Below are 27,424 nucleotides of genomic sequence, written 5' to 3' on the forward strand. Positions count from 1 at the left end.
ATATTTTTGCGTCAATAGTTCCTTCTTGCGAGCACCTAACTACGAGTTTGTCGAGATGATCTTATATTTAGCGCGAAATTAGGGGCACTGTCAAGAAATGCCAAATTTTTGTTGAAGAAAACTTTTCATTTGTAACTAATTTCTAAATAATTTGAGTATTAATGGAGTCAGATGAAGTTAAGGATACGCAGGATGGTTCTGGGAGCTCTGACTTTTTCTCTATTCAATTTAGAGAATACCTTCCAAAAGAAAAATGTACACCTACGACCTGGAATGATGTTATTCGAGTAAGACTGCAATATGAGTTTACAAATCTTGTTTCAGTATTTGTTCTATCTAAAGATGAAAAAATGGCTTTTGAATCACAAAACAAACTTCAGAGAATTGTATTTGAGATATTATCAGCTGTCTTGCATCATGAAGATATCAATTCAACATTAGCTATTGAATTTCTAGAAAATGGTTCGATTGTATCCTATTTGAAAATATGTAAGTTACTAGGATATGATTTTGTGGGTAAGAATGATTTGGATACCGATGAAATATCCAGTATTGAAATAAAAAATGAATTCAAAGATTTTTTATTTGATTCAAAAGATAACACAAACGAAAAATTACCTTCTTTCACCAACTATATTGAGAAATTCATAACACCGTTTATAATGGATGTAGCTTGGCTCATACAAATGAGCTACAATGAAACTCAAAGTTACTTTAACCCAAAATGGGTTGAATTTATGACTAGACTTTGCAGGGGTAATATCACTTCTAAGGAAAGGCCTCTACCTTCAATACCAAAGAGCGTGAAGTTAATAAACATCAAAGATATAGTTTTTTACTTAGATTTGGGTAAAACAGATAATATGGGCATTACTGACTCTTTAATATCACGAAATTTCAGACTCCAGCAAAAATACGTAAGAGAGAGAACAAGAGTTTGTTTTACGGTGGATTCATTTGCCACTCAGAGAGAATGTCTTAAGGGGTTTTCAATATTAGCCATGTTAATAAAAATATATTTTGACCAATCTTTTTACTTATCTGACTTTGATAATTTATCAAATATAAATGGCATGCTTGATACTAAAAGTGATGTAAACCTAGATACTGACTCTCTATCAAAGTGTGGGAGTGAAGATAATATTGAATTAAATTTTACCAATAATAAATTTGAAATAGTTTCTATTTGGAATGTTATCTTAAGATATGACTTGTCGATTCAGAGAAGCATTGGTATTGTTTTTGAGGTCTTTATTTCATTTTGTTCAAATCTTTCTGATTCGAACAAAAATTCATTTGAGTTGTTTAACAACAAACTCTTTACCTCACTAAAGTGTATACTAGAAATTTTCCCGAGGAAAATTGTTTCAAAATCATATTTAATATTTATCGAATATTTTTCTGATGTTTACAATTTACTTAAACAAAATTCTATGAAAAATGATAACAATACTGAAGTTAACTTTGGAAATGAAAAATATTACCATTCTCCTTGGTTAGTTAACAATCAAAACGAAATTGGGGATGTTCTTAATTTATCATTCTTTATTCTATCATCGGTTTTAATTAAAATGGATTATATTAATTTCAACGGTCACTTTAAGCAAAAACTAATAGAATGGGATGAATTATTTTGGAGTTCCAATGAATACAAAAATAAAGACGAAGAAATTTACAATGAAAAGAAACAAAATAAGGAAATCACCTCCGAATTCATACCTTTAACTACCCTAATTAACATCAAAGAAGCATACCAATATTATCACCTGGTTTTCAATACACAACTTAATAACGAAAGACCAGTTGAAACTGGTTCACCTATTGAGTTAGTTTTAAAGGAAATATTAAAATTCGAGGGAAATCAAATTTATGAAATAAACTTTAACGATATTTTGTTCATTCTTTCAGATTTTATGAATTTACCTTCAATATTGTTTGCAAATGCATACTTTATTTGTAACTTTCGAAAAGATGAAGAAATAGAAAGTTGTGTGTTCAACTATTATAAACGAATTTCAAATGATTTTGAATTTCTGAGGGAAATAACAGATAAAACATTTCTACCAATATGTGTTTTCAAGACTTCAAGTTTAATTGTCAAAGAAAAGCTAATCAAAATATTAAGTGAATTAAAAGTACACTTGAATGACTATGAACATTGTTTTGAAAAATATTCAGCAATTTATCACGAGTTTTGTTCATTAATGGACTGGGTTGAGAAATATTGTAGTTATTATTTATTTAAGAATTATCCTGAAATTATTCCTCTAGTATTTGATATAATAATTAAATTCATGGACATTCACAAAAAAAATTCAAATGGCTTAAATGATGATCCCAAACACATAACAAATTTTCAAAGAACTCCGACTGATATTTTATTTGATATTTCAACAAATGTATTATTTCCTGCAATTTCTTTCCTTCCGAGAACTCCATTGGTACCTGAAATGCTCGAAAATTCATTATTCAATAAACTCGGATTAAATTATCGCTATAAGATTTATAGGAAGTTAATTACCAACAGCTATAATAAATATCCAATGAATTATCAGTGGATTTATACTAGAAAGTTGCTCTCAAAACACTTAAAGGGAGTTACAAGAGACATTCTAACATATAAAAGTGAAACGAAAAACTCAAATGATACATTCAAAATACCTCCAACTCCAATAAGGCTTTTAGTTTCAAACATCATTAGTTTAAGTTATACAAACCCACTTGTTGTCTGTGACATAGTTATTAACCAATGCAATATTTATGACAATATGATTCCACTATTAATTGAAATAGTTGGTGAAAATATCGATGAAATTACTCTTGACATAATGGTGTTTACAATAATTAACTTCATACTTTCGAGAGAATCATCCGATATTAACTCTTATTTAAGAAGCAGAGATATTAATAATTCAAAATTGGGCCCTGGTGGAATTGCAAGATTTGTAGCCTTGTTGTTCTCTAAGAGAAGGGTTCCAAAAGATGTGGCTTGCAACTTTATTCATACAATTATGTACAGAATTGATGAAACGCTTGAAGGAATTGAACACAAATGTAGTATACCTACAAGTATATCAGATATTGTATTTTGGAAACAGTTCGTGGAAATTGTGCTCTCTACACCAATTGTTGATATATCGGTTTTAACTAAGAGACAACTAAAGAGTTTAGGAGGAGGACCCATTTTATTTCAATCTTCTTTTTCACAATGTGAGGGCAATTCATTGGAAAATAATAATGAATATAGAAGTAATGTTCCCATTCAAAATACTAATCCATCTTCTAAACAAACACATGATTTGTTTATTTCAATGTTAAAGGGTGAAATAAGAACAAAAGAGATATTGTTCAGATTAGCAAAATTAAAATCTGAAATACTTTGGAATACATCAGAAGATTCAATTGCCTATCTTAAATTTTTAGTTAATTTACTGGATGAAATACATTGGTGTTGTATTCAAACAATTGAATTTCTTAGAAGATCATTTAATTCAGAAACATATAGATACCACATACTCGAAATTGAATCAGGTGAATGCTTTTCCAATGCAATATATCAAACATTTATTTATTTAGATATACCAACTGGATGGTCATTCATTAGGCCTGGAATTAGATCTCAATCTACACAAATTGAAGATAAAACTTCAGAATTGCAAAATAATAACATTATTGATATTCATCCTGAAGCTTCAAAATACATAAGAAGCTATATTTTAAATGAACATAGTGATGACATTTTCCTTAAAGATGAAGCTTGGGCATGTTTTTACATTTTATTTTGGTATTTAGATATTTCTGATATTTCCGTACCGAAGGAAGAATATTCTAAAAAACTCTTTGAATTATATAATGATATTTATAATTGTAGGGAGGCAATATTCAAAATAGTAAATCCAAACCCAAAAGATATGAATAATTCGATGGAAAAACATCCTTTAAGTTCTTTTTCAGACCCAGGAAAAATGGTAACTCTACCAAATTATTCAAGACAAAGAAATCTCAATTCGAGGCAAATTAAGGATAATGTTAAAGCCCACGAAAAAAAACTAAAAAAATTATACAATACGTATTTCTCATTATCAAGGGAGTTTAATAAGATTTCAAATAGAAATAAATATGTTTTGCGATATTTGTACTCAGACATAGGCATCACTAGATTCAAAGATAAATTCGAAGCTAATATTTTGACTTCGAATTGTAGTGAAGGAAATACAGACTCATTTATGATCTGGATTTGCAAAACACTAATTACACAAAGAGTTACACAATCTGAAAATGATGCAATATTTACGTTTAAATGGATGGAAACTTCCTTATTTAGTCCCAAAATTGGCATCTTCTCTTCTGATAAGGAATTAATAAAATCATTCTTACTTATTTTGTGTAAATTGGTTTCTTCAATGATTAGGTCATCAACCCCTAGGGAATCTCAACTTCTGGGTCTCTTTTTCAATTATATATTTTCATTTTGTAAGACACTATTAATTAGTGAATTCAATAAGAAAAATGCTGAAATTTTCGGTGAAACTGAAACTATGAATACTGAAGGGAAAAACAACAATAATACAAGTGATGAACTTGCCGAAACAGAAAGAAATGAGCTTCTAAAAAAAATGTGTGATAAGTTATCTTCGTATGATAAGGATCAACATCATTTGGATTTCATTATTGAGTGTGAAAGAAATGTATTGGCATCTTTATCTTTGGGTTTGGGGTTATTAATGGAGAAACCATTGGAGATTTCTCCAGATTGGATTGATACATTAAATAGCATTTGGATGCTTCTAAGATGTTATGAATCCTTCCCAATTTCTAAATTCTCAGGTAATTATCTACTTCGGATATTACCCGAAATACTTGAATATGCAACTAAAAAACAATGGAATGACCTCAATTTGTCAATAAATTCTTTGCTATTGAAATTAAAGCAACATCAAGTAAATTGGATAGGAAATAATGAAGCCCCACAGTCTAAATCTCAAAAAGATAAGACTCCAGCAGAGGAAAAAACTCCCGGTAACTCACCAGAGAAGAACAGTTCTTCTAAAGTTAAAAGTCAAACTAAAGACTCGGAAAACAAAACTGTTACTACCAATTCAGGAGTAAACAATACCAAGAGACAAAGAATAGCTTCATGTCGCAATTATAGAAATAGCTTTTCACACTCAAAACTTGGTATTAATAGAAGATAGGACCAATAAAAATTGCGATGTTTATTATATGTGAAAAAGTTATACTATTTCTTGCTCTATACTGAGGTACTTTGATCTTGTATCTTTCAGAATAAATGAAAGAAAGAATGAACCAATTGAAAATATAAGTAGTGGTATAAGAGAATACTGTAAATTGAGGTATTTTGTGGTTAATTCAGTTAGTAAACAAAATAAAAAACAAGAAAGGGCCTTTGCTGTGAACAGTAAAAGGAATGAAATAAAGAATTTTGAAGATCCAAAAGTTCCTACAAGTATTGAAGGAAATACTACCGATGTTCCAGAGTGTGCAATGGAAACCAATATATATCCAACTACATATTGGACGATGGATGTAGATTCAAACAGGGGAAACATCAACAATAACAGCCCTGATATTAATATTGAAGTTAGCGTGCATATACAATTAAGATATCCCACAATCTCACCAAAAACTCCCCAGAATATCCTAAAAAAAGTGTGTGATAGAAGTGTTATGGATGACATCCTTGATAGTTGTTTATCACCAAGCTTGGTATTGAATATCCCATGTATTTTCCAGTATAATTGTATATGCTGAATACAGGGCCATGTTAAGAATGCTATTAACCAAAGAATCTTAAATGATTCTGAACTTGTAATATCACTCACTTCAAATAATTTCGATTTACTGATTTCCTTTGTGCTATTCTCTTTATTATTTTCAATATTCCTAATCCCTTTCATCAAAACAACTGAACCAACTAATTGGGTTATTGTTGAGAAAATAAACATAAATTGAAATAATTTTGGTATCCTCTCTATAACTGATAAATTACTGAATAACTTGTCATTATTATATACCAAGTTGTAGTATATATCTTTTGGATTGACTATTAAAGTTTGAACCGATGGGATAACTGCTGTTGAGAGGCCCCTAAACAACCAAAGGATACCCATTATATTCGAACTTAATTCCTTACCATAGAAGTTAGATACTAATTCAATAGTTGAAGAATATAAGATTCCATGGCCTGCTGCATAAATAATAGAGTAGGAAAGTGTGTAAACAAGAAGGTTATCTAGAAATAAGTATGATAAAAAAAGGCCAAGAGAGGAACAAAATACACCAGCAAATAAGATTGCACTATAACGTAAGTAATTCATGGATAATATATATGTATAATTAGATGCACCCTGAACGAGGACAAATACGCCTTCTATCCAACACATATTACCTATACCAACGTAATTTTTTCCACTCAATGACATATAACTCGCAATATATGGTATTATATTACCTAACGTATAAGCAAATCCAAGAGACCAATGAATAAGTGAGGATCCAATTATTGGAAATAAATATTCTCTGTTTCTAGAAAGTAAGTATCGAACTAACTTGCTGATTCGCATTTTAATGAGTCTTCAATTTAACATTTATAGCTTGTTTATCTTTCTTCCACGCTATTTGAGTATTTATCAAGTGAGTATGCATTTAGCAATTGCTTTGTTTCATTAAAGAAAACACTTTCATTATTTATTATTGTTTTTTTTTTATTATAGCATTGCCGGTATTAAATGTCCCTCAATGAAACCGGTGAAAGTCTTAATATGCAATTAATATTTTAATTTTTCACTTAAATGAATAAGAAATAAAGTTGAGAAACTATATTGATTACCGGTTTAACTATCAAAAATATTTAATGGGTTATGAATTACTTAAATCGGAAAATATTGTGGTATGTATTACTTGATTTAAAGAGGGATGACTTGAAGAAAAAAATATTTATTACAAAACTGATTTCAGAAGCAGATGAGTCCCTTATAAGCCAAGTAAATTGTGATGTTGATCGCTGCCTTTTCGAATGTGATGATAAGAAGCTTCAATTAAAGGAGTTGATTTTGTCAGTTTTTACCAATAATAGATCTTGTTTCTCATATATTCAAGGAATGCATGACATTGCAAGCGTTTTCCTGGAATTATTTCAAAGCATAGAAGATGATAACAAACCGATAATTGAAGATATAATAAATGAATTAGATAGATTAAATAAAATATACGATATATGTGAATTAAAAGAACTTATTCCTGTATTGGGAAAAAAACTTGAATCTACTAAAGGAAGAGCAATTGTTTGCTTCCTGGTTTTTGAAAAATTTTTGTTAAAATATTCTACTCCGTTTATTTACAAAAGAAATGGAAAGCCCTCAAATTTAGATTATGTTCTAGCTTGCATAGGTGAAGATTTGTTTTACTTGATCGAAAGGAGTTCTCCTAGTCTATTCAAATTACTCGAATGTACAAGGAAGAATAGCTCCGATTCCAGAACTTTTATGTTTACTTTGTCTTGGGTCATAACGTGGTTTTCTCATAACATATCAATTGAAAATACCAACATATTATTCTATTTATTTGAAAACTTTATCAATAATAGGCCGATTTATATCATTTTTTTTATTGAAGAGGTAATAATTCAAAATTATGATAAACTTGTTGATTTCCTCTGCTTGCATCTTGGGTTTGATAATCTTGTTAACTTGTCACCAAATAATGATATCTACCCATTTATTCACTTATATTTCCAAAATTTGAACTTTAATTATATTGAATGGAATTCAATAGTTGAAAAATCAAGAAACTCATTCGAAAGGGATAAGGATGTTGCCTTTAGGAGTCACGCCTTGTGGAGTATTAATTCAGGGTTTGGTATTCAGGAAAAGCCAGTTTTACATATCTTTAATAAGAATCATTACAGACAAGCAATATATGTTTTGTTTATATTGTCAGGTGCTATGCTTGCCTTTTTTCTTATTTCTTGGTAAATTTTTTTAATTTTTTCACTTTGGCCTCTAACCTTTTATTTGTCGGAAAAATGTTAGATATAATTTTCCCATTCAATAAAAGGCAGTTCGTATTTCAAATTGTTAGTTGTACATTCTTAGTTATGGAAAGAAATACACAGAAGCTTAGAGCACAAGTCTATGAATGGGGTGGAAACTACGACAAGATGTCAGAATCACTTAAATCATTGATATATCTCTCAGAATTCGAAAATTATGAGTTTGATGATGAGGAAAGATGCTTAATATCAAACTGTATCAAAAAAAAGGTTTCAGAATCGAGGAATAGAATTCACCAAATAATATTAGAACAGAAAGAACAAGGAGAATGTGGAAATCATGAATATGTCGAAATATGTGACGACTACATTTTAACCCTAAGAAAAGAAATTCAGATATTCCTGAACTCCATAAGTGATTCTGTTGATCATTTAGTTGCCATTACAAACAAAGGAAAATTATTTAAGGGAAAGGTCAGATCAGATTTATCAAGGTATTTTCTTGAATTTGGATTTTCGAATGTATCCGATTCCAGGATGATACATGAAGAGGTATATAAACTTGCAAACAATTATTCTGACCCCTTTGATCCATTGGTATTGGGATTTATTTTGAACTTTTCGATCTTTCTTGTGGAGAGATGCAACGAAAAAGGTCGTGCCCTTGAAATATTAATGTCAATCCGCGATAAGCTTGAATCACAACATAATGAAGTGTATATGGATCAAATAAATGAAGCTTCGAAAAATGCGATAAAAAATATCAAGGAATATATTCAAGAGTGGAGCAAATTAATATAATATGGTTTATTACGCCATGCGTAGGTGTGGAGCGGCGGCATCATTTCATAAATTTATCGGTATATAACAGTTACCCGCTTAAAGTCTCACAAAAGAAATAGCGAATAACGATTGTTGAGTGAGGGGAGCCAGCCAAAAAAAATGAGAATTATAGTTATTCTTTGTCAATAGTTTGCCTATTTTACGTTACTGATATACGGGTAACTTTAATCTCGGCCATACTGATTTATTGAGGAGCACCCACAGCAAGGAAAGACAGGAAGAAAAAACAGTTCTTGATCCCACAAGAAACACTGGAGAAGAAAATAGGATACTGTTCTGGACTCACTCAATTTTATGACTACTGATTTAATCATACACAATAACGAGGAAATAAACACTTTTATCAAAAGAATTAATTTTTAAGTAATATCACAATCTACAGATGCAACCGTTCACACAAGTTGAAGGTGAGCGTGGGGCATCTAAAACAGTAAATAGAGCAACTGAAACAAAATCTGAATACGTTGCAAACTCAATAAAACAGCAATTAATTGCGAATGTTAATAGAGTTCCACCTAGGAAGGTACATACAACAGATGTTTCAAAGTTAAAGAGTAGACTATTTGCATTTAACCAAAGAAAATGTGCCTTGTCGATAGGAACAGTTGTTGGAAGCTTTAGGTATATATGCTCTTGGGCGAAATTACTTGGAATTACATTCTCCATTTTTTTGATTTTTTGGTCTATATATTGCATCTCAATTATTGGGAATAATAAAAACAACCAGTTCGAGGATTTATTTTTTTACACTAATTCATTTTGTCTATTCTCCTCTATTTTTTGCCTCGTTGCATCACTGGTGTCCATGACCTCAAGTAGCTTCCGAATATACAGCGTGGGTAATTTGGATGGTACGATTTCAAGCACTGATAGGGTTTGGACATTAACGTCACTTAGATCCTTATCGACATTATATTTTTTGGAATCACTATTGATGGTTTTCCCAATATCACTTTCTAAAATTGATAATTCACACTACCTAACAACGATTTCTTCAATTATTCTCTTTTCACACATTGCACCTTCTATTTTATTTTACTTTGCCTACCTGCGTGGTGAGGACTCGAAAGTAGATGAGAGACATATACCCATCAGTATTTAAGATTCCTGAAAACTATAGTTATTAAAATACCTATAACGATTTTTATCTACGCTTTGTTGTCTGAAAATTTGTAGCTTCTTTACATTGCGGCAAGCTCTTCACTATTACACCCTGTGTCAACAGCGCCGTATAATGAATGGCCTTCTATAGCTTTAGATAGGAAACTATTACTTACTTTAGAAACCTTGTCCAAACTTAATGTAATCTGTCTAGTAATAATATGGCAAGAGGTAATTAGACTTACTACAAAGCATTTCTTGTTAATTTAATTAACTAACATTATTATAGCTAAAAAGAAGAGAAAAAACCGATCAGATGATGAAAATGACTGTAAGTGAACTTAATTACCTATTTCTACTACAAATTCATTTTGTTACATAATAAATAGCTGATGAATATACTTATGAAGCTATAAGAGGAAAAAATGGAAGCCAAAGCATTAGATTTATTGAGAAAAAAGAAATATCACTTGTTTTGGCCGAAGATGACCAACTGAATGAAAGGTATGCAATTTTTAATATTTTTTTCACCGATTACTTATTTTTAGTGATGTTAAATGGTCTACTATTTTAATGGGTCCATCTAAATTCCCCCCAAAATACTTTTGTATCATTTGCGGATGTATAGGAAAGTACAAATGTTATGAATGTTATAAATGTAAGCCTAACTCTATCATAAGATATGTTTGCTCACAAAAATGTGATATAATTCACAAGGAAGTTGATTGTTGCAAACCCAAGAATCTTTTTATTTGGTAAGATTTTAGATTTGGGAGTTAACATTTCTTGCGATATGAGTTATTATTAAATACATTTATTTTTAATACTGTAGACTTATTTTTACTCCTGTTTGTTTGAGGGGTATTAGATACTTTTTTAGTCTTACTTTTTACTTGAATACAATTCTTTTCTTTGTTTAAAAATACATTTTTCGCTGTGTTTTTACTAGAAATTATTTCATGATATACCTTTATGAACTCTTGGAAACTAATATTAAGGTCCCAGTTCAGTATTTTCAGTAGATGATGTTCTAACATAACCATTTCCCATTGTGGAACTCCGCCAATGTGTGCCCAGAATTTCATACCATATTGTACGTCGTACATTAATTTATAAGTTAATAACGAGGCTGCCAGCACAAGCCTATGTGACGTTAGTGTCGTTGTTTTCAATACTCCACCAGAGTTATTAATTGCTCTCCTAATTAAAATGACTATAACACAAAAATCAACGGGTGTTATGGACATAAATTTCACAATTCTAGTTATGAAATATTCACCAATACTTATTTTTGGTGAAGTTAGTGAGTGAAATGGGGTTATAATCCTATTATCTATTTCCTTAATTTCTTTGTATCTAACTGTATCAATTTCAACCATTACGCAATTTTTTGTATCAATTTCATCGATTTCTAATTCTGACCAATTACTATTCATCCAATTCATAATTTGGATACTTGATATTGGATAATTTTTGTAATTAAAAGAATGTATTCGTTCATTATTTGAGTTATTCAATAACGATATTTCATCATTTTCAAGTGTTTCTCGGAAGTTTTCTTTTTTACTGGTTTTCTCAAAATCTTCATTTAATTGTTTTTTAAGTTTGCTTTCAAAAGAGCGTTCTTCAAATGAGTCACTGTATTTGATTGATGATTTTGTGGACATTTTACTTATACTATCATTACTGGAAAATAGTAGAGGTTGACTATCATTTGATTCAAATCTATCCGCTTTTTCTAATTCATTCCTTCTTTGTAATCTATTTATTTTCGCAAAACTTACTTTGTTATTCCCAAGGCTATTCCAAAGCCCCAATTTTCTCATATTTCTCGATTCAGGACAAAACTGTTCAGTAGGTTTATTATCAAAACTAGGATTTGAAAAGCTAAAACTTCTGGATAGTCTATTCACAATGTTCAAAACCATTTCTAATCTAATAACTAAAAACTATTAAATATTAAAGCTTAGTATCTATATTCTAATTTTGTTGTTTACAGTCCTGCCATCCAGATAAATTTACGTTTTATAAATCTGCAAGCATCCCAAACCCAACCATAAAATAGGAAAAAGAAAATAATTTAAAAAAAATCTGCCTAACCTTACTCTCACTAAAAAGCTAATAAAATCGACAGATGAACTTAACTTATCTAAGTCAAATTATTACGCCAATGTTCGCCACCTTACAAACTTTCATCCAATTAAACTTATATAATGAAAGTTGTACACAACAAATTACTTTCAATATCTAGTCATATTATGTGTCCTCACACCACTTGTTCTCCTCTCTAACTGCTGCTTCCTCCTCTGGAGTAAAGTCATTTTCAATATTAAAAATCTGGCGAATTTCCTCCGCTTTTTTACCTTTAATCATTGTTGCGACCTTTGCACACGTTAAATCCAACAATGGTTTAATATCCATGTAATTCGCAGCCTGTATACATTCAAATTATTCCAAACTTGTAATTGGAGAGATAACAGCATTCAAACTTACGAGCATAATCTCAAATAACATTTCTTGTTGAATATTCACAAACTCCTCGTCCCATTCACTTACTACAGTGGATAATGTATTGGTTCTCAATGGCTTCGGAATTTCTTTTGAGGGATTATCAACATGGTGCTCACAATAATCTAATACCTTCCGTAGCACATCGCCTCTGACATTCGGAAGAGGAATAGGATCATCTATCCCAACATCTGTAAATAAGGATGTTTGCAAAAATCAAATTTTTACTTAAAAAAACCGAGAATAACTACATACCCTCAATCATATTCCTTATTAATGTTGATGCAGTTGCAATTTGTACATCAACAGAAAACTCCTCCCCTTCAGAACTAACTAGTTTTACCTTTGGAAAAATCATTTTTTGTGAGAAACAGTATAGGTAAAATGGACGCAAGAAATAAAACCACAGGGCGCCAAAAATCTAACGATTCAAATACTTTAAAGCAGTGAAAAAGATAAGCAATAAAAAACAAAAAAAGAAAATTAGAGATTCAATAGTCAATATAACAAGTAGAGCCTAAATGAGTCATTATTTTTTCTTTAGGTGCTACTAAGGTGTTTTAATGCTACTTATATTTAAAGATTAATGAAGATATTAGTTAGACTTCTGAGTCATAGACTGTCTTACCTACTACCATGTAAGACTTATCTGACATCCTAATAACTTCATTACCAAAGCCACAAAATGCACCGACAAAAATACCGATTACGTAGCAATAATACTTTTGTTTCATCATAGATATGTTTATATAATGTATTTGTTCATGTGAATCTTCAACAAGTCCAAACAAGAACCCAAAAATCACACCTATAAGTAGTGATGAGCAGACAACGAACACAATCTGTGCTTTTGAGTTTATTAGTAATGGATAATCATTGCTGTAAATCAAGCCAGACAAATAATTTACGACGTCAACCAGAGAGAATGCAAGCGCAAACGAAACGGATAGACCAAGCAGAGTGTATACTGGGACTCTGACAATAGGAGATGTACCGATGAACCAATCATTCTCAAGTAGAAAACATATTAGTCCTGAAAATGCAATTAAGCAGGAAAAAATTAGTAAGAATTTCCTCTTATTAATACCACTCTCCTCGTTGTGTGCAACAGTTACGTAGACCTTCCAATATATTAGCCCCCCAATCACAACAAATAGGATGCCAAAATAAGTTGAAAAGAATGGTGACAAACTAATTTCTACCAGAGTTGCATTTACTGTGACTGAGACTATCACTCCCAGAACAATCCCGACAAGTGTGCTTATTAATCCTCTCTTTGTAAGAGATCCTTCATAATTGAGAGTTTCAATAGCTTCAGATATAGATGACATTAAGGTACCTATTCTTTGGAATATAGCTTCCCCCTTTCCTGAAAATATTTTCAACTTTTAAAATGAACCCGGGGAGTCGCTTTGTGTTGATAACAATCTCTTGAATGTTGGCGGTATAAACGGTTTCTAAACAAACTTTGCCTGTTACTCTTCAGAGAAACGCATATACATATACAATTTACGTCACGCCTCGAAATTCTTGTTCCTGTTAGATATTTTATATCATTATTTTTACCATCCCTCTTTTCAATCCGTTCATGAACTATTTTAACCCCTATATAGACTGTTGTTGAGCAAAGAACCAAAAATGATGCTGTAAGAGGTTTTATATGTCTCCATCTTATGTGCTTTCCGTCCCTGTATATATACCAATTCCTAATAAATTGAGGAAGATTATACAGAACTAATGAATCCTTCAAAAGGAAAGGAAGTCACAATAAGAAATGCGTTTTGAACTAAAATAGTTGCAATAGCTACTTGACTAGTCAGAATTCCCGTGTAAATAGTTTATCCTGTATGAGGACATATTAAAATTTCACGGAATTAATCTTTAAACAACACATTTTTACTTCTAGATATCATATGTACTGAATAGATAATGTTTAGAATGATGGTTTATTGCGACATACAAACAAAATTAAAGTCACTTAAGTATTTTAGCAACACAGATACAAATTCCAGTGGCAGAAAAATATCCGACATTGGAATCCATCCAAAATATTTGTAACTGTTTAGATAACACCCCTGGTTCGGGGGCGAACCTGACACATATTGAACGAACCCACAAGATACCTCATGCCTCTAGGTTCGACACCAGTTCATGTATGGGCATAGAGGCCACTACTTCCCATTAAACATGGCAATTGAAACTGAATCAGAAAAAAAAATTACCACGGGTCACAACCATAGAATAAAACCGAAACAAATATCGAAAGAATAAACAAAAAGTTAACACCTCAGTACCTATACATACTAACTAGGAATGCTCTTGGGTTAATTTATATGTATACTAAGTAGAAATTTAGAAAAGATAGGCAAATAACTTTTGTTTATTTCAATAAATCAAGTTATCGAGATCTCTGTCTCATCTTACGTCTCTTTCTTTGAAGGCGACGAGTTCTCTTCTTCTTCCACTTCCATCGCATTTTGGCTCTAGCCTTCTTGTAACGACTCGCTCCGTGTCCCATTTTTGGTTAAGTGAGAAAAATTACTTACAACTCAATAGAGTAGGCAAGACTAAAAAAGTAATCGGTACAAATTACTTAGTTGCGCCGCAAAGTTACAAATATATTTCATAACTTAATAAATAAACTTATGTATACACTATGTAGATAAAAACGTAAGGATAACTATTTGCGTCTTAGAAGTATTTGTCGCGCCTGAGAAAGACAACAGTTCAGCGGTAACTATTTAAAAATTGATGTATGTTTTTTGTACAATAATCCGAGTTATGTTTATATAAAGTTTAATTTCGTGAGGGATTAATAAGTTGCAATGAGACTTTTGCCGATGAAGAATTTGGATTTAAGCGTTTTTACTGAAAAACTACAGAGCAGGTAAACAAATAGCCATGGTTCAAATAAAGCATAGGATCAAGGAAAAGTACATAAATACTGATATACCATTACTATTTTTCAGAAATGCATTATCATCTATTTCTCAATATTCGGAAAAAAGTGTCCCAGTTCAATTGTCTTACCCGGACTTAACTATGGCTTTTGGGTTTGATCCTGTATTTAATTCAAAACTGTTTCAGCAGATAGATTTTGAATCAGAAAGCCAAAACGTTCTTGAAAGGCCTTCTATAATAGTATCAAGTGAATGTAATGACTTTGAATTTATAAGAATAGACCTGTATTTCTGGGGATCCTTATATATTTCTTGTTTGGCTCTACTACTTATATATATAACATTATTGCTATTGAACCCGTATTTGCCAAATATATTTGTTTTTGGTGAATTGAAGCAAGATAAGTGTTTCTTCTACATATTTTGTCTGTTATTAACTGCTTCACCTTTGATTGCTGTTGTAAACAGATTGCCGTTATTTATGATGCTATACAAGGCTGTTCATCCAAGTGCAACTTTACTACTATGTGCACTTTTTCTTAATTATGTTCAAGACGCGATTTTCTTACTCTCTTTCTTGTTTGCAAGACTTTCGATATCACATTTACAACACAACTTGGTAAGTTTTTCATCTATCATTTGGATTTTATCTTGGATAATTGATGATGCACACATTAATCCATGTCCTCTGAATCTTATTTGGAGAATACAATGTACCATCTTTCGGCTGAAATTATCCATTCTTCATTTTTATTCAATTAATCACTTATCTTTGTTTTTACAGGTACCACATATTTTCCTGATTGGAACACAATAGGAAGTGTTAAATTTTCATTCTTAGAAGCAAAATAGGATAAACTTAAATTACTACTAATATCGACTATTTGTTGGCCTAATTACATTGCCTAAATTACCTTTGTATCTGAGATCGAAACCTGTAATTTTCTTGAATTAAGCTTTCTGAAGGGCGAATTCTTTGAATTTTCCGTGTATTCCCTGTCTGGACGGAGATGTAGGATCGATATCACGAATAATATGAGCGATGTAAGTAAAAGAAACATATTTCTTCGAATTATATACGCGATCCAGAGAATGTGAGAGAAGAAATCGCCAGTATGGAAACTTTTATTCACAATATTCTCCTTTTCATCAACGAAAAGTATTTGGACGTAGTGCTTTTGCTTATTAGAGAGGAATTCAAGCGAAATGTTGAGAGATGATTCTTGTGTCTGAGATCGTTCTCTTGAACCTGATAAACCAAAATCATCACTTTTTGATATTTGAATGACACCTTGAATATTATCCGGAGTGAATTTAACGAGGTACTTTTCAGAACTCTTGCTTTTAATTGAGAAGGCTGTCAATTGAGTATCAAAGTATCCAAACCAAAAGTGTATATTCAAAGGACTCTTAAAAATTGGATATTCACTTGAACCTTTTGGGATCACCATTTTTATTTGGAACGAAGAATTGGAATCCCAATGTTGATTTATCGTAGTACAAGAATGGGAAAAATAAATCGAACTTTTCTCCCTTAAAAATATCGGATGGAAATTTACAAGCACTGGCGAATTCAAAGTAGTTGATGGATTTATAAGGTGCTTCAATTCCAGTTTAAGTGATTCCTTTCTTAATGAAGTGTTAATAAATAAATATCTCAAATCAAATACACCATTAACTATTCGATTTATTGCCTCTTCTGTCAAGTTATCACTTCGAGGGTATATTTCACAGGAAGGTGCTAAATAGTGCACTTTATAGATGGTAACATCCCAAAAAGTTCTTACATTATAAACATCTCTCAAAATAGGGTCTTCGATTGTACAAATGATATTTTTAATTGGAGGCGAATAATAAATGTTACTGAAAAATGGATTGAAAAGAGTCTTACTTTCCGATTTCTCTGAATAAACAGAAAAAGAAAATGGCATGTTTATCAAAAATTTATCATCTCTCATTTTTAAAAATCCAATACTTTCAGAAACATTAATTGAACCATTAACAACATTAATATTTACTTCTATACCAGAAAGCAACAATTTTATGGTTTCAGACAAACCGATGTCAAAAGGAATAAAAAGAATATCGTTCTCGATTATTTTCACACTGTTTGTACTAGTTTCAAGTTTCCAATAATATTTATTATCTCTTTTATATTCAATGTTTGAATCAAATTCCTCTGGATTATCAATCCAAAAAATACCAGATGACTTGGACACAGATGGGATATTCCTCATCAAAAGTTCCCATAATTCAAATGGATCAACCCTCTTGTTTATATTTATACAAGTGAAGTTCGCGTTTCTAGGCTCATTCTTAAATTCCCTTATCTTTGAGTCCAGATTACTGTGTTGAAATGATATAAAAGATCGAGGAATATTCGTGATATTTAATAATTCCTCTACTAAGGCACTTTTATTTTCAGACTCGCTCAAAAAAACACAAAAAATTAGTCTTTCAGGGATTAAATTTACCATTTTCCATTTTAGTGGGTTGAGATGTATTATTGAACCTTTCAAAACATCTATATTAAATACATTTAGCTCCTTCTTTCTATTATTTAAAAGCTCTAGATTTACTTCATTGTGTTTATAATTAACTATATCGTATGAATTGTCCATTCCATAATTCGAATAACAAAATGATTGTGAGCCTATGGTAGTTTTATTTATCGATGAAACTTGAATGACAAAACAAGAAGACTTGATTGAAAAAGGTTTCAAACCATCTACAACATAACCGTGGTCAATGAGAGGAGATTCATTCAAGATATTTTTTAATATGGGACTTTCATCTTTAAATTCAATCAGAACCTGGCAAAATCCCACTAAACTACCGATTCTTCCAGATGAATACAGTGGTTCTTTACCTCGGTTTATTACACGTGTGATAATAGTATTGACCATATTCTGATCATTGTAAAAAGAAGATATGTTTACTCTGAGCTTTTCACAGTAACCAATATTTGGATAAACAAATATTCCCATCGAATTCATAATCAGAATAGAAATTGACAGAGTCCTCGAATCATACTTTGAAACACTTATTACTGACATTTTTGGCTCCGTTGGAACAATGGGAATCAATGTTGTCATCGGAAAGTTCTCCTGTATAAATCTTTTCTCTGTAGCTCTAATTATAAAGCTACTCCCTTTGCTTGTATCTAGATGCACAAACTTTGAGTTATTCACATATAACAGATCGAATTGATCATCATCCCCTATTTCAACATAATTCTGAACCTTAAGGTGATAAATTGTATTATTTACTAAAAAGATAGTTTTTTCTATGCCATCTATTTCCTCAACTGCATTTATTATTTGTGAACAACTTAGTTGAATATTACTTTCATTATTACTGAAATTGCATTTTAACTCAACTGAAAGTTCGAACTCCCCACCCTTAATTGGATAAAACAAAATTGAATAATCTTTCATTGAATATATGTCGCTGTTGCACCCACTATCTGGAAATTCATATTTGAAATTGTAGTACTCTGCTAAATCGTTTTTTATCAATGAAATACATCCGCCACTTTTATCACCACTTTCATCTTTAGTTTGAATGTACCATCTTATATTGCATTGTGTAAGTAGTGAAGGAATGAACTGGGAGTTGTGGAAATATTGAATTATTTCATTGTCATTCTTCAGAGCCCTAAGCATGTAAATTTTTTTATAACCAATGTACGTAAATTGTGGGTCTGAGGAAATAATATCAATTTTATCTGGGATATCAACAAATACATCAATACTAGTTGAATACAATAAAGATTTAAAAATTATATCTCCACCTTTTATTTTACTTAAAAAATACTCTATTCTCACCCTAGCGTTACCTATTGTTCCTAAAGGTTCCAAAATTAACTGACTGCTATTTCGAATAAGCAAAATGTTGTCACGCAAGATGTCATTACTAACCATCTCTTTCTCACCATCCTCCGCTAAATACATATTCCACTGAAATTCTAGATCTCCAATGCTATATCCCACAGGCCCCCCCGTAAAACTTAAATGTAATGGGTATCCAAAAGGAAACAAAAATATTTTGTCTATTCCCGATTCTAATTCAATTGAATCATATACCTTTAGGTTCACAGAGTTCGAGTAAATGACATTATTTGAATAAACATCAAATGCCTTTGCTCTAAACTTTACATCAATATCATGTAGTAATATTTTTTCCACCTGAAACAAAACAGAACATAAGAAACTAGTTATTATTATTTCACCCCCAGTATCTGTGTTAGTTGGAATCAAGTATTCAAAATCGCCCTCATTTTTAATAGAGTTTTCTATATTATACATTATCTCAACCCTAACATTATTTTGCCAAGGTTCCATGATTTTGCCCTTGTTGTTAGTTAATAACACAATTAAAAATGTATTCATTATGTTGTTTGTTATACATATGGACCTGTCTAAACAAGGAATATTGTTTTCTCTTGAATATTTAAAGTTGTAAATGTACTTGTTAAGCTCCAATACCCAAATATATTGATATGGAATTCTCATTGTTCCAAAACCCTCACCTGTATCACTAAAAAAAGAATAATCTACACCCTGGATAGTGCCACCCATATCTTGGCGTAAGACGGGAAAGAAACGGTCAATCCATATTAACTCAGTTCCGTACAATTTGCTAAATACCAATTCCTTCTTAATGACAAGTTTTGGGAGCATCAGTCTATCTTCGACAAAAATAACCATGCTTCTAGAATTTTCGCCATTGAAATAAGCATTCGAGTCCAAACAAAACAAATATGTATTCAAATCCGTCAGTAAATCTCTACCGATATAGTTATATTTTAAATTTGAGTTTTTCTCTTTTAAATAATCATTGCATAAACTATAATTTATTATACTTCCATCGTGCAAATAAATATTGTAGTTATTAGTTCCATATATTACTCCAAGTTGGTGTTGACCTTCTATTAGGTTCCAAGTTCCTAAATCATATATAGAGGCATCTCTATTTAAGCCTTTGGAATTAACGTGGTAATTCATGGAATCATCATGACTATTTATAACCATATTTGGGGAAATTAGAACTGGAGGTCTAATAAAAATTCCTTTTGTTGACACATTGAATATACATTTGTCACTGTATGGCTCACTGTCCTCATTGTAAATTGGTGGCAGCGCCTCAAACAACAGATCTACATCTCTTATTATGTTATCCTTATCCAAGTATACCATTAAATCAACAATGTTACTTCCAAGTTTACTATTTTGGTTACCGTAAGTAATAGTATACTCCCTAATGTTATTAACCTTCCAGTCTACTTTATAACTATTATATGAGAGAAGCATGTTGTGATTTAGATCATAAGATAATGCAACAAATCTATGTATCATTTTCGAGTTAAAATGAAAAGCCAAGCAATTTTCATTTCTAGAATTACAAGTGTATTTCCCGATTAATGGAGATTCATTAAGCCAAAAAACATTAATATATTCAATTCCCCTACAAAACACTTTTATTTGTATTTCTACACTATATACCTGAGTAACCTCTTCATAAAACTCAACAGTAAAATTGTAAATTTCAGATGACTCATCAATACATTGTAATAAAAACGCATTTTTACCACTACCTAATTCATTAATACTTGTATTAAAACTACTCCTTTCAGTAGGTGATTCACTCAATTCTCCAATAAATTCATTATTTGAAAAGTAGAGATCACTTTTGTTATATAGTATTCTAGTAGCCAAAACAGTATCAGTTTCAACGATACCTTCTAAATTAATAACTACACTACTCGACTTCTCAATGAAAAATTCGTTGTCCATTACATTTAATGTTTTATAATACTTAAATATTCCTTCTTCAATTATTGGCATAAACTTTAGATCCCCAAATATGTGAATATTTATGCTTTTGGTAAGAATGATATGTTTGTATTTATTTGAACCAACCACAATCTCAACTCCAAACTCAATAAAATTGTCTATATAAATGTTACCAGGACCTTCAAGTTTGATCAAGATCTCCTGATCAACCAACTCTATTGAAATAATTCCTTTATCATAATTATAAACCAAATTAACAAATGAATTAGCATAAAGACTTTCAAGTCTTTCGATACAAAATTCTGTATTTTCATGAAACACGAATTCTTCATTTATTAAAGGTTCGTGGTTATATATGATTTTCAAAACTGAACAAGGATTTCGTAGTTTTAATATATCCAAAGTTTTCAATCTTTGTGAATACAAATAACTTGCTTCATATTGTGGTTTAACGTCAAAAACGTTTACTCTTGGAATAATTTCCCATATTGGAACAAAATAAAGTTTAATTGAATCCTTGGAAATTGAAGTATAAATAGTGTTGTTGTGTACCACAGCATTGCTTGAAATTGGAGCAAAATCAATTCTATCGACATAACTTACTATTAATGGTAATACCAAACCCTCTTCTTCGTTCAAACTGCTGCAATCAACTGTATTGTCAATTTCATTTAATTGCATAATAATTCCAATATCATAAACAATTATTTCAACTTCTCCTGCAACGTTTTTTGTTACAATAACTCCTGTTAGAGGGTCAATATCCACAATAGAAATGTCTTTACTACAAAAGTAAAATGGACCTCTTCCTCCAGAAATATAATCATAAAGATTAATTTTTTCCCCCCCTGGATAGAGAACAATTGGAAAAGAATGGAAATTTGTTGTCATTTCATCCACAATGTTAATATTCAATGTAGCCTCAATAACTTTGGAATCCCCAGCTTCCTCGAAATTTGAGTAAATCATCTCACCTATAGAAATCAATTGAAATGAAATTTCGGTAGAACCTGTTGAAATAGCTTCAAACTGGAAAAGTCCACCATGTATCTGATTATTTCCATTACCTTGTGAAATTGAAATAATACTAAACGAGTCGCAGCCACTTTTACACACAAATCTAAAAACAGAGTTCATAGGTACAGAAAGATAGTTCTGATTATAATCTATTAGCTTTATTTGAAAAAAAAATATTTTATCTTTGGTGATATTTATCACGCCTTTTTCTAGTGCGAAATCGAATATACCTAACTCATTAGACCCTTCACTTTCTGTATTATATGCAGTTACAGATTCACTAACATTAATGTACTCTTCAGACAAGAGAGGTTTGTTCCTATGTACAGCAAATTTAATGACACTTGGAAATGAAATATACATTATACTTGATGAAAGGCTTCCTTCAACTCTCTTATCATTACATGTAATATTGATAAGTTGTTCTTCATAAAGACTTCCACCTTCAAAAGTATTAATTAATATTTTATTGTTATATATCCGGGCCTTCTGTTCTGAAGTTGTAATTTCGCACTTGTGATACCTTTCATCATATATACTTGTAGCTGATGCAGAAACAGTCTCTCTTAATAACTTAATTTCAAATTCAGAACCAAAGGGGACTCTCCTTGTACTTGGAACAATTCTGAATGGATCCTCCACGTAAATAATAACTTTTGAGCTCAGTTTGGAGTTAACCCCCTTCCCCATTGCATATACATGTACAACAGTAGAACCTACGCTTGATCCTAGTACTGTGATTTGAACTCCTTCATTTTTTTCTGAAACTATATTATTGTTATCTAATTTCCAAATAATTTCTATGCCTTCCAATGACGAGAATGTATTCATTTCGCGATCATAACCTATTGCTGTGAGGGCCTCAAGCGATCCAACTCTGATTCTCTTTGAACTGGTCACAATACTTATGCTCTCAATCCTTGCAACATGAATTTCACTACGAAAATATTCATCTGAGTATATATCATGTGCTCTTATCATAAAAACACCCTTAATATATTCATATTGCCATAATGGTCTTACAATTATTGTATCTATACACTCATTTCCTTGGGGATCGATTCTAACGATACCATTCTTGATTTTAATATTTTCATCCAAATCAACCTCCCATGAATAACAACCTTTATCACCTCTTATCTCTATTTGGGATGTGTTATTAAGTGTCCATGGAAGTAATGACAATGCAGGGTTAATCCTATTTAAAGATGAAGATACAACACAAATAAAATATATGGTAATAATAACTAGAAAATTGAGTATTCGTGTAAAAACTCCCACAGGAGGAATCATTCTGATGTTATATATTGGAGTGCATTAATATTAACTCAGTGATAATGTTCAACTTTCACAACGTCGTGAAAAACAGATTAAGAAAAACTCAACAGGCCGCGCGCGGCCTAACTGATCGATACCAGCTTGAGACATTCTCAAGAGACACGTAGCAGAGTAGTATTTATTCTTGCATTCTCATTGGTCGGAATAACAAATACAAGAACAATTTAGCTTGGAGCAGCTGATAAACCAATACATTGTGTAGGTTGAGGCATAGCATCTTTTAATTGATAATCAACACTTACAAAATTGGCTATAGTTACGACGTTATTTTCTATTTCTGTAGATGAAGGCGCAACTTAAGCGAAAGAGCTTTAACAACAAGACAAAGGAGCCAGTGAGGCTTTACGCAAGAGCTGTAGTCACTGGGTACAAGAGATCTAGGGCCAACCAAACTCCCAACATATCACTACTGAAGATTGAGGGCGTAAAGACGAAGGATGACACTGAATTTTATCTCGGAAAGCGTTGTGCCTACATCTACAAAGCCAAGACAATTAAGAATGGTACTAGGTTCCGTGTAATTCAGGGATTAATTAGAAAAAGTTGTGGAAACAGTGGCGTTGTTTGTGCTAAATTCAGGAAGGCTTTACCACCAAGCAGCTTCGGTGGAAAAGTGAGAGTGTTCCTCTTCCCAAGTAGAATTTAAACTGTTGGCACCAAAAATGAGATAAAAAGTAGATTACTCTAAAATTTATATTAGTGAGTTATCGTCAGTGTATTTCTACATGTCTATCTAACCTAGCTTTGTCCGCAACTTAACATAGATTTTGTGGTTGTAGCCCCTACTTAAAGGTGTATTAGCGGTCTTAATTACTTGACTCTTTGGAAATTTTCATTGCATCTCTAACTAGAAATCATTAGTTTTCTGGGAAAGGTTGGTAGTTAGGTAAGATCGTCGATTCTTATTAGGAATTTACTTTTACTCGAAGCTCTGTCCTTGAATTCAGTTTTTTCTCAGTATTGAGCTTCTGACAAAGTCATCGATTTTCTGGCAAATTAAATCGTCATAGTACGGGGACTCGAGTTCAAAATGACCGACGTTTGGTATGATATCAATTGATTTGGGGTCCTTGCAACTGTTTGGTCTAGTTTTTACTTCCGGGAATAAATGTATATGTAACTTACCTCTTCATAACATTATTCAGACAATCCACACTAGTGAATCCATCTTTATCCCCCAAAATAAATAATTTTTGCTTTGATGAAGATAATATTTTGTTAAAATGTTGCTTAAACAATAGAGACGGCCAGAATCCAAAAACATACCCAATCCCTACATAACCTACTATATTCTCACACTCGTCAACTGCAGACCCTGCTATTGTCGCTCCTGCAGACGATCCAACTAATACTATCTTTAATTCGCCATTTTTTTCTTTTATGTCATTACATATCGATGTAATATCAGTTACCTCTGAATTTCCAAACAAAGACTTTCTACCTGTGGAATTTCTTACTCCTCTATGGTCGAAAACGATGCTTCCATATCCTCTATCTGCCAGACTCAAGGCCAATCCAAGCATGTTAGAACTACTCCCACCCATAATTCCATATGGATGTACAAGCACAAACACAATATTCTCCTTGTTTAAATCCCTTGACTCAAACTTAGTGGATATCACACCAAAACTTCTACAACTTAGTTTTTCACCATCCTTCGTACGAATACAAAATGAATTAGGATATAAACTCTTAAAATTCATATTTAGTAAACGAAGATCAACAATTCGATTAACTAAAATATTACTTTACAAAGTCTTAAAACATCTAGTTTTGATATCCCAGAGAAATCAGTGTTAGATTCCACTTCTGAATCAAATGCGGGAATTATCAATTTATATAAAACAAAAAGCAAAACATCCTTTAAATTGGGCATATTGTTAAGAACTGAAAATTTCTCTTTAAGGGCTCGTATGTCACCTATTTTCCTTTGTTCATGTATCATCCCCAATATTAACTCAGTGAAAAATAAGCCTGTTGAATTTGTAAACGAGTGCAAATCACTAATTGCGGTGTACTTTAAAATTTTTAAATCGAATAGCCCACAGAAAACACAGTCTTTTATTAGTCTACTAAATATGATCGTTTTTCTCACACTGAATTTATTTAACAACCTAAGTTGCTGCGAAAAACATTGGATGATTTCTTTGTTAAATTTTTTTGAAACCTTTGAAGGAAGTTCACTTAGTCCCCTCAATACATTGAAGTAAAAGTGGTTGTAAGTAGATTCTGAGAAAGCAGATAACAATATTACATTCACTGTAGATTCTATGTAAACATTAGAGTTAATGACGTTTAATGATGTTATTCTTTGTATTGCATCATATACATCTTCAGACCCCATCAATGCCAAAAAAATACTTTTTTGAATATCAGAGGTTAGACGTATTTTAGAAGCTAGATTCATCAATTTTTCATTTTGTGAGTCCCTATTTTGAGTCTCAGGTACTTCCACAATTTGCTTACTGTTAAAAGTGTCCTTAAAACATCCAATATTGTAATATGCAGATAATTTCCGAATTCTAATTTTCAGATCCTTGGAATTAAAAGAATGTTTATGTTTAATAGAAAAATCGTCTGTTCTCCAACTATATTCAATCAATGTATTTGAATATGACGATAATTCAAGACTGTCCAGATTAGAATTCTTTAATTTAAACTTTTTTATGACTTGAAGGTGCTTAATTAATGGAAAGTTATTCGACCAACTGTGTATTGTAAATAGTTGTCTCTCTATCAAACCATATCTTCTTTTCAATTTTTGAAGTAGTAACTGGTCTTGTGAGCAGTCCATCCAGTCACTTAATTCCTCAACAATGAATTTAAATCTATGTGGATTAAAACAATTTAAGTTGTTTAAAACCATATTCTCAAAAAGAATTTTGTGAGAGTTATCTTCATTTAGAATAATCGGTTTCAATTTTTCAATTATATTTTTGTAAATTGAATTGCTTTCATTTTTAATAAAAAATCCGGAGCATCTTAATATTGTCAACACATTATCTAAATAACACTCCCAAAAAGAAGGATATGACTTGAATGAAAAATAACCATCTATTCCTGCAAAAATAAAACTCTCTAAAACCTTACCTGAAATAAAACCACAACGATAAATTGAGATTATAGATATGATTATATGCCTCAATATCAGCTTATTGTTATATAATTCGACTTGTGATTGACCTTCCATTTCCATTTTCAACAAACAATATAGTTTCTCATTATATATCTTATTTAATAAAAATAACAACTCACTAAAAAAGCTGTCAGTACTAGATAGAATTCCAACAGAACAAATTACAGCAGAATAAACAGTTACCAAAGATACTGTCGTTTGAGGTTGGACAATGCAATTTCGAATGAATAATTCCCTGATATCATTCTCTATTATATTTACGATTAATAGTAACCTATCTACATAAATATTACCTGAATTCTCTAGCAAATTAAAGTGGTCTTTCTTCAGTTTAAATATAGAATTATCCCTAAATTTATTACTATGAAATCCTGCATACACTGTTTTCTTTAGCGTTTCGGAAATGTCCTTAGCAATTAGACTCATATTTCCTTCACTTAATCGATTAAATAATCCTTGAATTTTTTGAGTAAATTCGTTCCTCCATGACGATAGTGAATTGAAATCTTCGAATAAGTGTGCTTCATTCTTAGAGTATCTATATTTAATTCTTTTTTTTTTCTCCAAATTATCTTCATCCACACCCGAAATGATATTATCCAGTAGACTCATAAAATTGTCACCCATTCCTTCATCTTTTTCGATTTTATTGTATAAATTAATTCTTTTTCTTTTTAGCTTTTTACATTGTGTTTTTGAATCATTTCCTATACCAAGTTTTCTTTCAAGAAAAACGATATATTTCTCATCATCTTCAATTCCATATTCCATAGAG

At 31.3% G+C, this 27,424-nt stretch overlaps 12 protein-coding genes across 12 annotated transcripts; 6 read left to right on the top strand and 6 right to left on the bottom strand.

The window, feature by feature from the left end:
• Positions 1 to 161: 161 nt before the first annotated feature.
• FG379_003459 (giant membrane) lies at positions 162 to 5,195 on the top strand (the record flags this gene model as incomplete). Its single annotated transcript, XM_067329088.1, has 1 exon — positions 162 to 5,195. One exon carries the CDS (start codon positions 162 to 164, stop codon positions 5,193 to 5,195), a length of 5,034 nt encoding a protein of 1,677 aa, XP_067185265.1.
• A 39-nt stretch (positions 5,196 to 5,234) lies between these two features.
• FG379_003460 (putative membrane associated transporter) lies at positions 5,235 to 6,584 on the bottom strand (the record flags this gene model as incomplete). The annotated part of the gene is made up of 1 exon (XM_067329089.1): positions 5,235 to 6,584. The coding sequence occupies one exon, from the start codon at positions 6,582 to 6,584 to the stop codon at positions 5,235 to 5,237; it is 1,350 nt and encodes a 449-aa protein (XP_067185266.1).
• A 297-nt stretch (positions 6,585 to 6,881) lies between these two features.
• Positions 6,882 to 7,994, top strand: FG379_003461 (TBC domain (small GTpase GAP); the record flags this gene model as incomplete). The annotated part of the gene is made up of 1 exon (XM_067329090.1): positions 6,882 to 7,994. The coding sequence occupies one exon, from the start codon at positions 6,882 to 6,884 to the stop codon at positions 7,992 to 7,994; it is 1,113 nt and encodes a 370-aa protein (XP_067185267.1).
• Positions 7,995 to 8,044: 50 nt separating this feature from the next.
• FG379_003463 (uncharacterized protein) lies at positions 8,045 to 8,812 on the top strand (the record flags this gene model as incomplete). The annotated part of the gene is made up of 1 exon (XM_067329092.1): positions 8,045 to 8,812. The coding sequence occupies one exon, from the start codon at positions 8,045 to 8,047 to the stop codon at positions 8,810 to 8,812; it is 768 nt and encodes a 255-aa protein (XP_067185269.1).
• A 424-nt stretch (positions 8,813 to 9,236) lies between these two features.
• FG379_003464 (uncharacterized protein) lies at positions 9,237 to 9,956 on the top strand (the record flags this gene model as incomplete). Its single annotated transcript, XM_067329093.1, has 1 exon — positions 9,237 to 9,956. One exon carries the CDS (start codon positions 9,237 to 9,239, stop codon positions 9,954 to 9,956), a length of 720 nt encoding a protein of 239 aa, XP_067185270.1.
• Positions 9,957 to 10,731: 775 nt separating this feature from the next.
• On the bottom strand, positions 10,732 to 11,883 carry FG379_003465 (cyclin family; the record flags this gene model as incomplete). Its single annotated transcript, XM_067329094.1, has 1 exon — positions 10,732 to 11,883. One exon carries the CDS (start codon positions 11,881 to 11,883, stop codon positions 10,732 to 10,734), a length of 1,152 nt encoding a protein of 383 aa, XP_067185271.1.
• A 328-nt stretch (positions 11,884 to 12,211) lies between these two features.
• FG379_003466 (uncharacterized protein) lies at positions 12,212 to 12,821 on the bottom strand (the record flags this gene model as incomplete). The annotated part of the gene is made up of 3 exons (XM_067329095.1): positions 12,212 to 12,388; positions 12,449 to 12,654; positions 12,719 to 12,821. 3 exons carry the CDS (start codon positions 12,819 to 12,821, stop codon positions 12,212 to 12,214), a joined length of 486 nt encoding a protein of 161 aa, XP_067185272.1.
• Positions 12,822 to 13,062: 241 nt separating this feature from the next.
• On the bottom strand, positions 13,063 to 14,934 carry FG379_003467 (uncharacterized protein; the record flags this gene model as incomplete). Its single annotated transcript, XM_067329096.1, has 3 exons — positions 13,063 to 13,832; positions 13,931 to 14,169; positions 14,888 to 14,934. The coding sequence occupies 3 exons, from the start codon at positions 14,932 to 14,934 to the stop codon at positions 13,063 to 13,065; spliced, it is 1,056 nt and encodes a 351-aa protein (XP_067185273.1).
• Positions 14,935 to 15,364: 430 nt separating this feature from the next.
• FG379_003468 (uncharacterized protein) lies at positions 15,365 to 16,180 on the top strand (the record flags this gene model as incomplete). The annotated part of the gene is made up of 1 exon (XM_067329097.1): positions 15,365 to 16,180. The coding sequence occupies one exon, from the start codon at positions 15,365 to 15,367 to the stop codon at positions 16,178 to 16,180; it is 816 nt and encodes a 271-aa protein (XP_067185274.1).
• Positions 16,181 to 16,268: 88 nt separating this feature from the next.
• FG379_003469 (large membrane with signal peptide and transmembrane domain near carboxy terminus) lies at positions 16,269 to 23,468 on the bottom strand (the record flags this gene model as incomplete). Its single annotated transcript, XM_067329098.1, has 1 exon — positions 16,269 to 23,468. The coding sequence occupies one exon, from the start codon at positions 23,466 to 23,468 to the stop codon at positions 16,269 to 16,271; it is 7,200 nt and encodes a 2,399-aa protein (XP_067185275.1).
• Positions 23,469 to 23,796: 328 nt separating this feature from the next.
• On the top strand, positions 23,797 to 24,159 carry FG379_003470 (60S ribosomal L35A; the record flags this gene model as incomplete). Its single annotated transcript, XM_067329099.1, has 1 exon — positions 23,797 to 24,159. One exon carries the CDS (start codon positions 23,797 to 23,799, stop codon positions 24,157 to 24,159), a length of 363 nt encoding a protein of 120 aa, XP_067185276.1.
• A 297-nt stretch (positions 24,160 to 24,456) lies between these two features.
• Positions 24,457 to 27,420, bottom strand: FG379_003471 (uncharacterized protein; the record flags this gene model as incomplete). Its single annotated transcript, XM_067329100.1, has 3 exons — positions 24,457 to 24,589; positions 24,639 to 25,204; positions 25,261 to 27,420. The coding sequence occupies 3 exons, from the start codon at positions 27,418 to 27,420 to the stop codon at positions 24,457 to 24,459; spliced, it is 2,859 nt and encodes a 952-aa protein (XP_067185277.1).
• Between the last annotated feature and the right edge of the window lie 4 nt (positions 27,421 to 27,424).

The sequence above is a fragment of the Cryptosporidium bovis genome (assembly GCF_009768925.1).
Source record: "Cryptosporidium bovis isolate 45015 chromosome Unknown contig_8, whole genome shotgun sequence".
Taxonomy (NCBI): domain Eukaryota; phylum Apicomplexa; class Conoidasida; order Eucoccidiorida; family Cryptosporidiidae; genus Cryptosporidium; species Cryptosporidium bovis.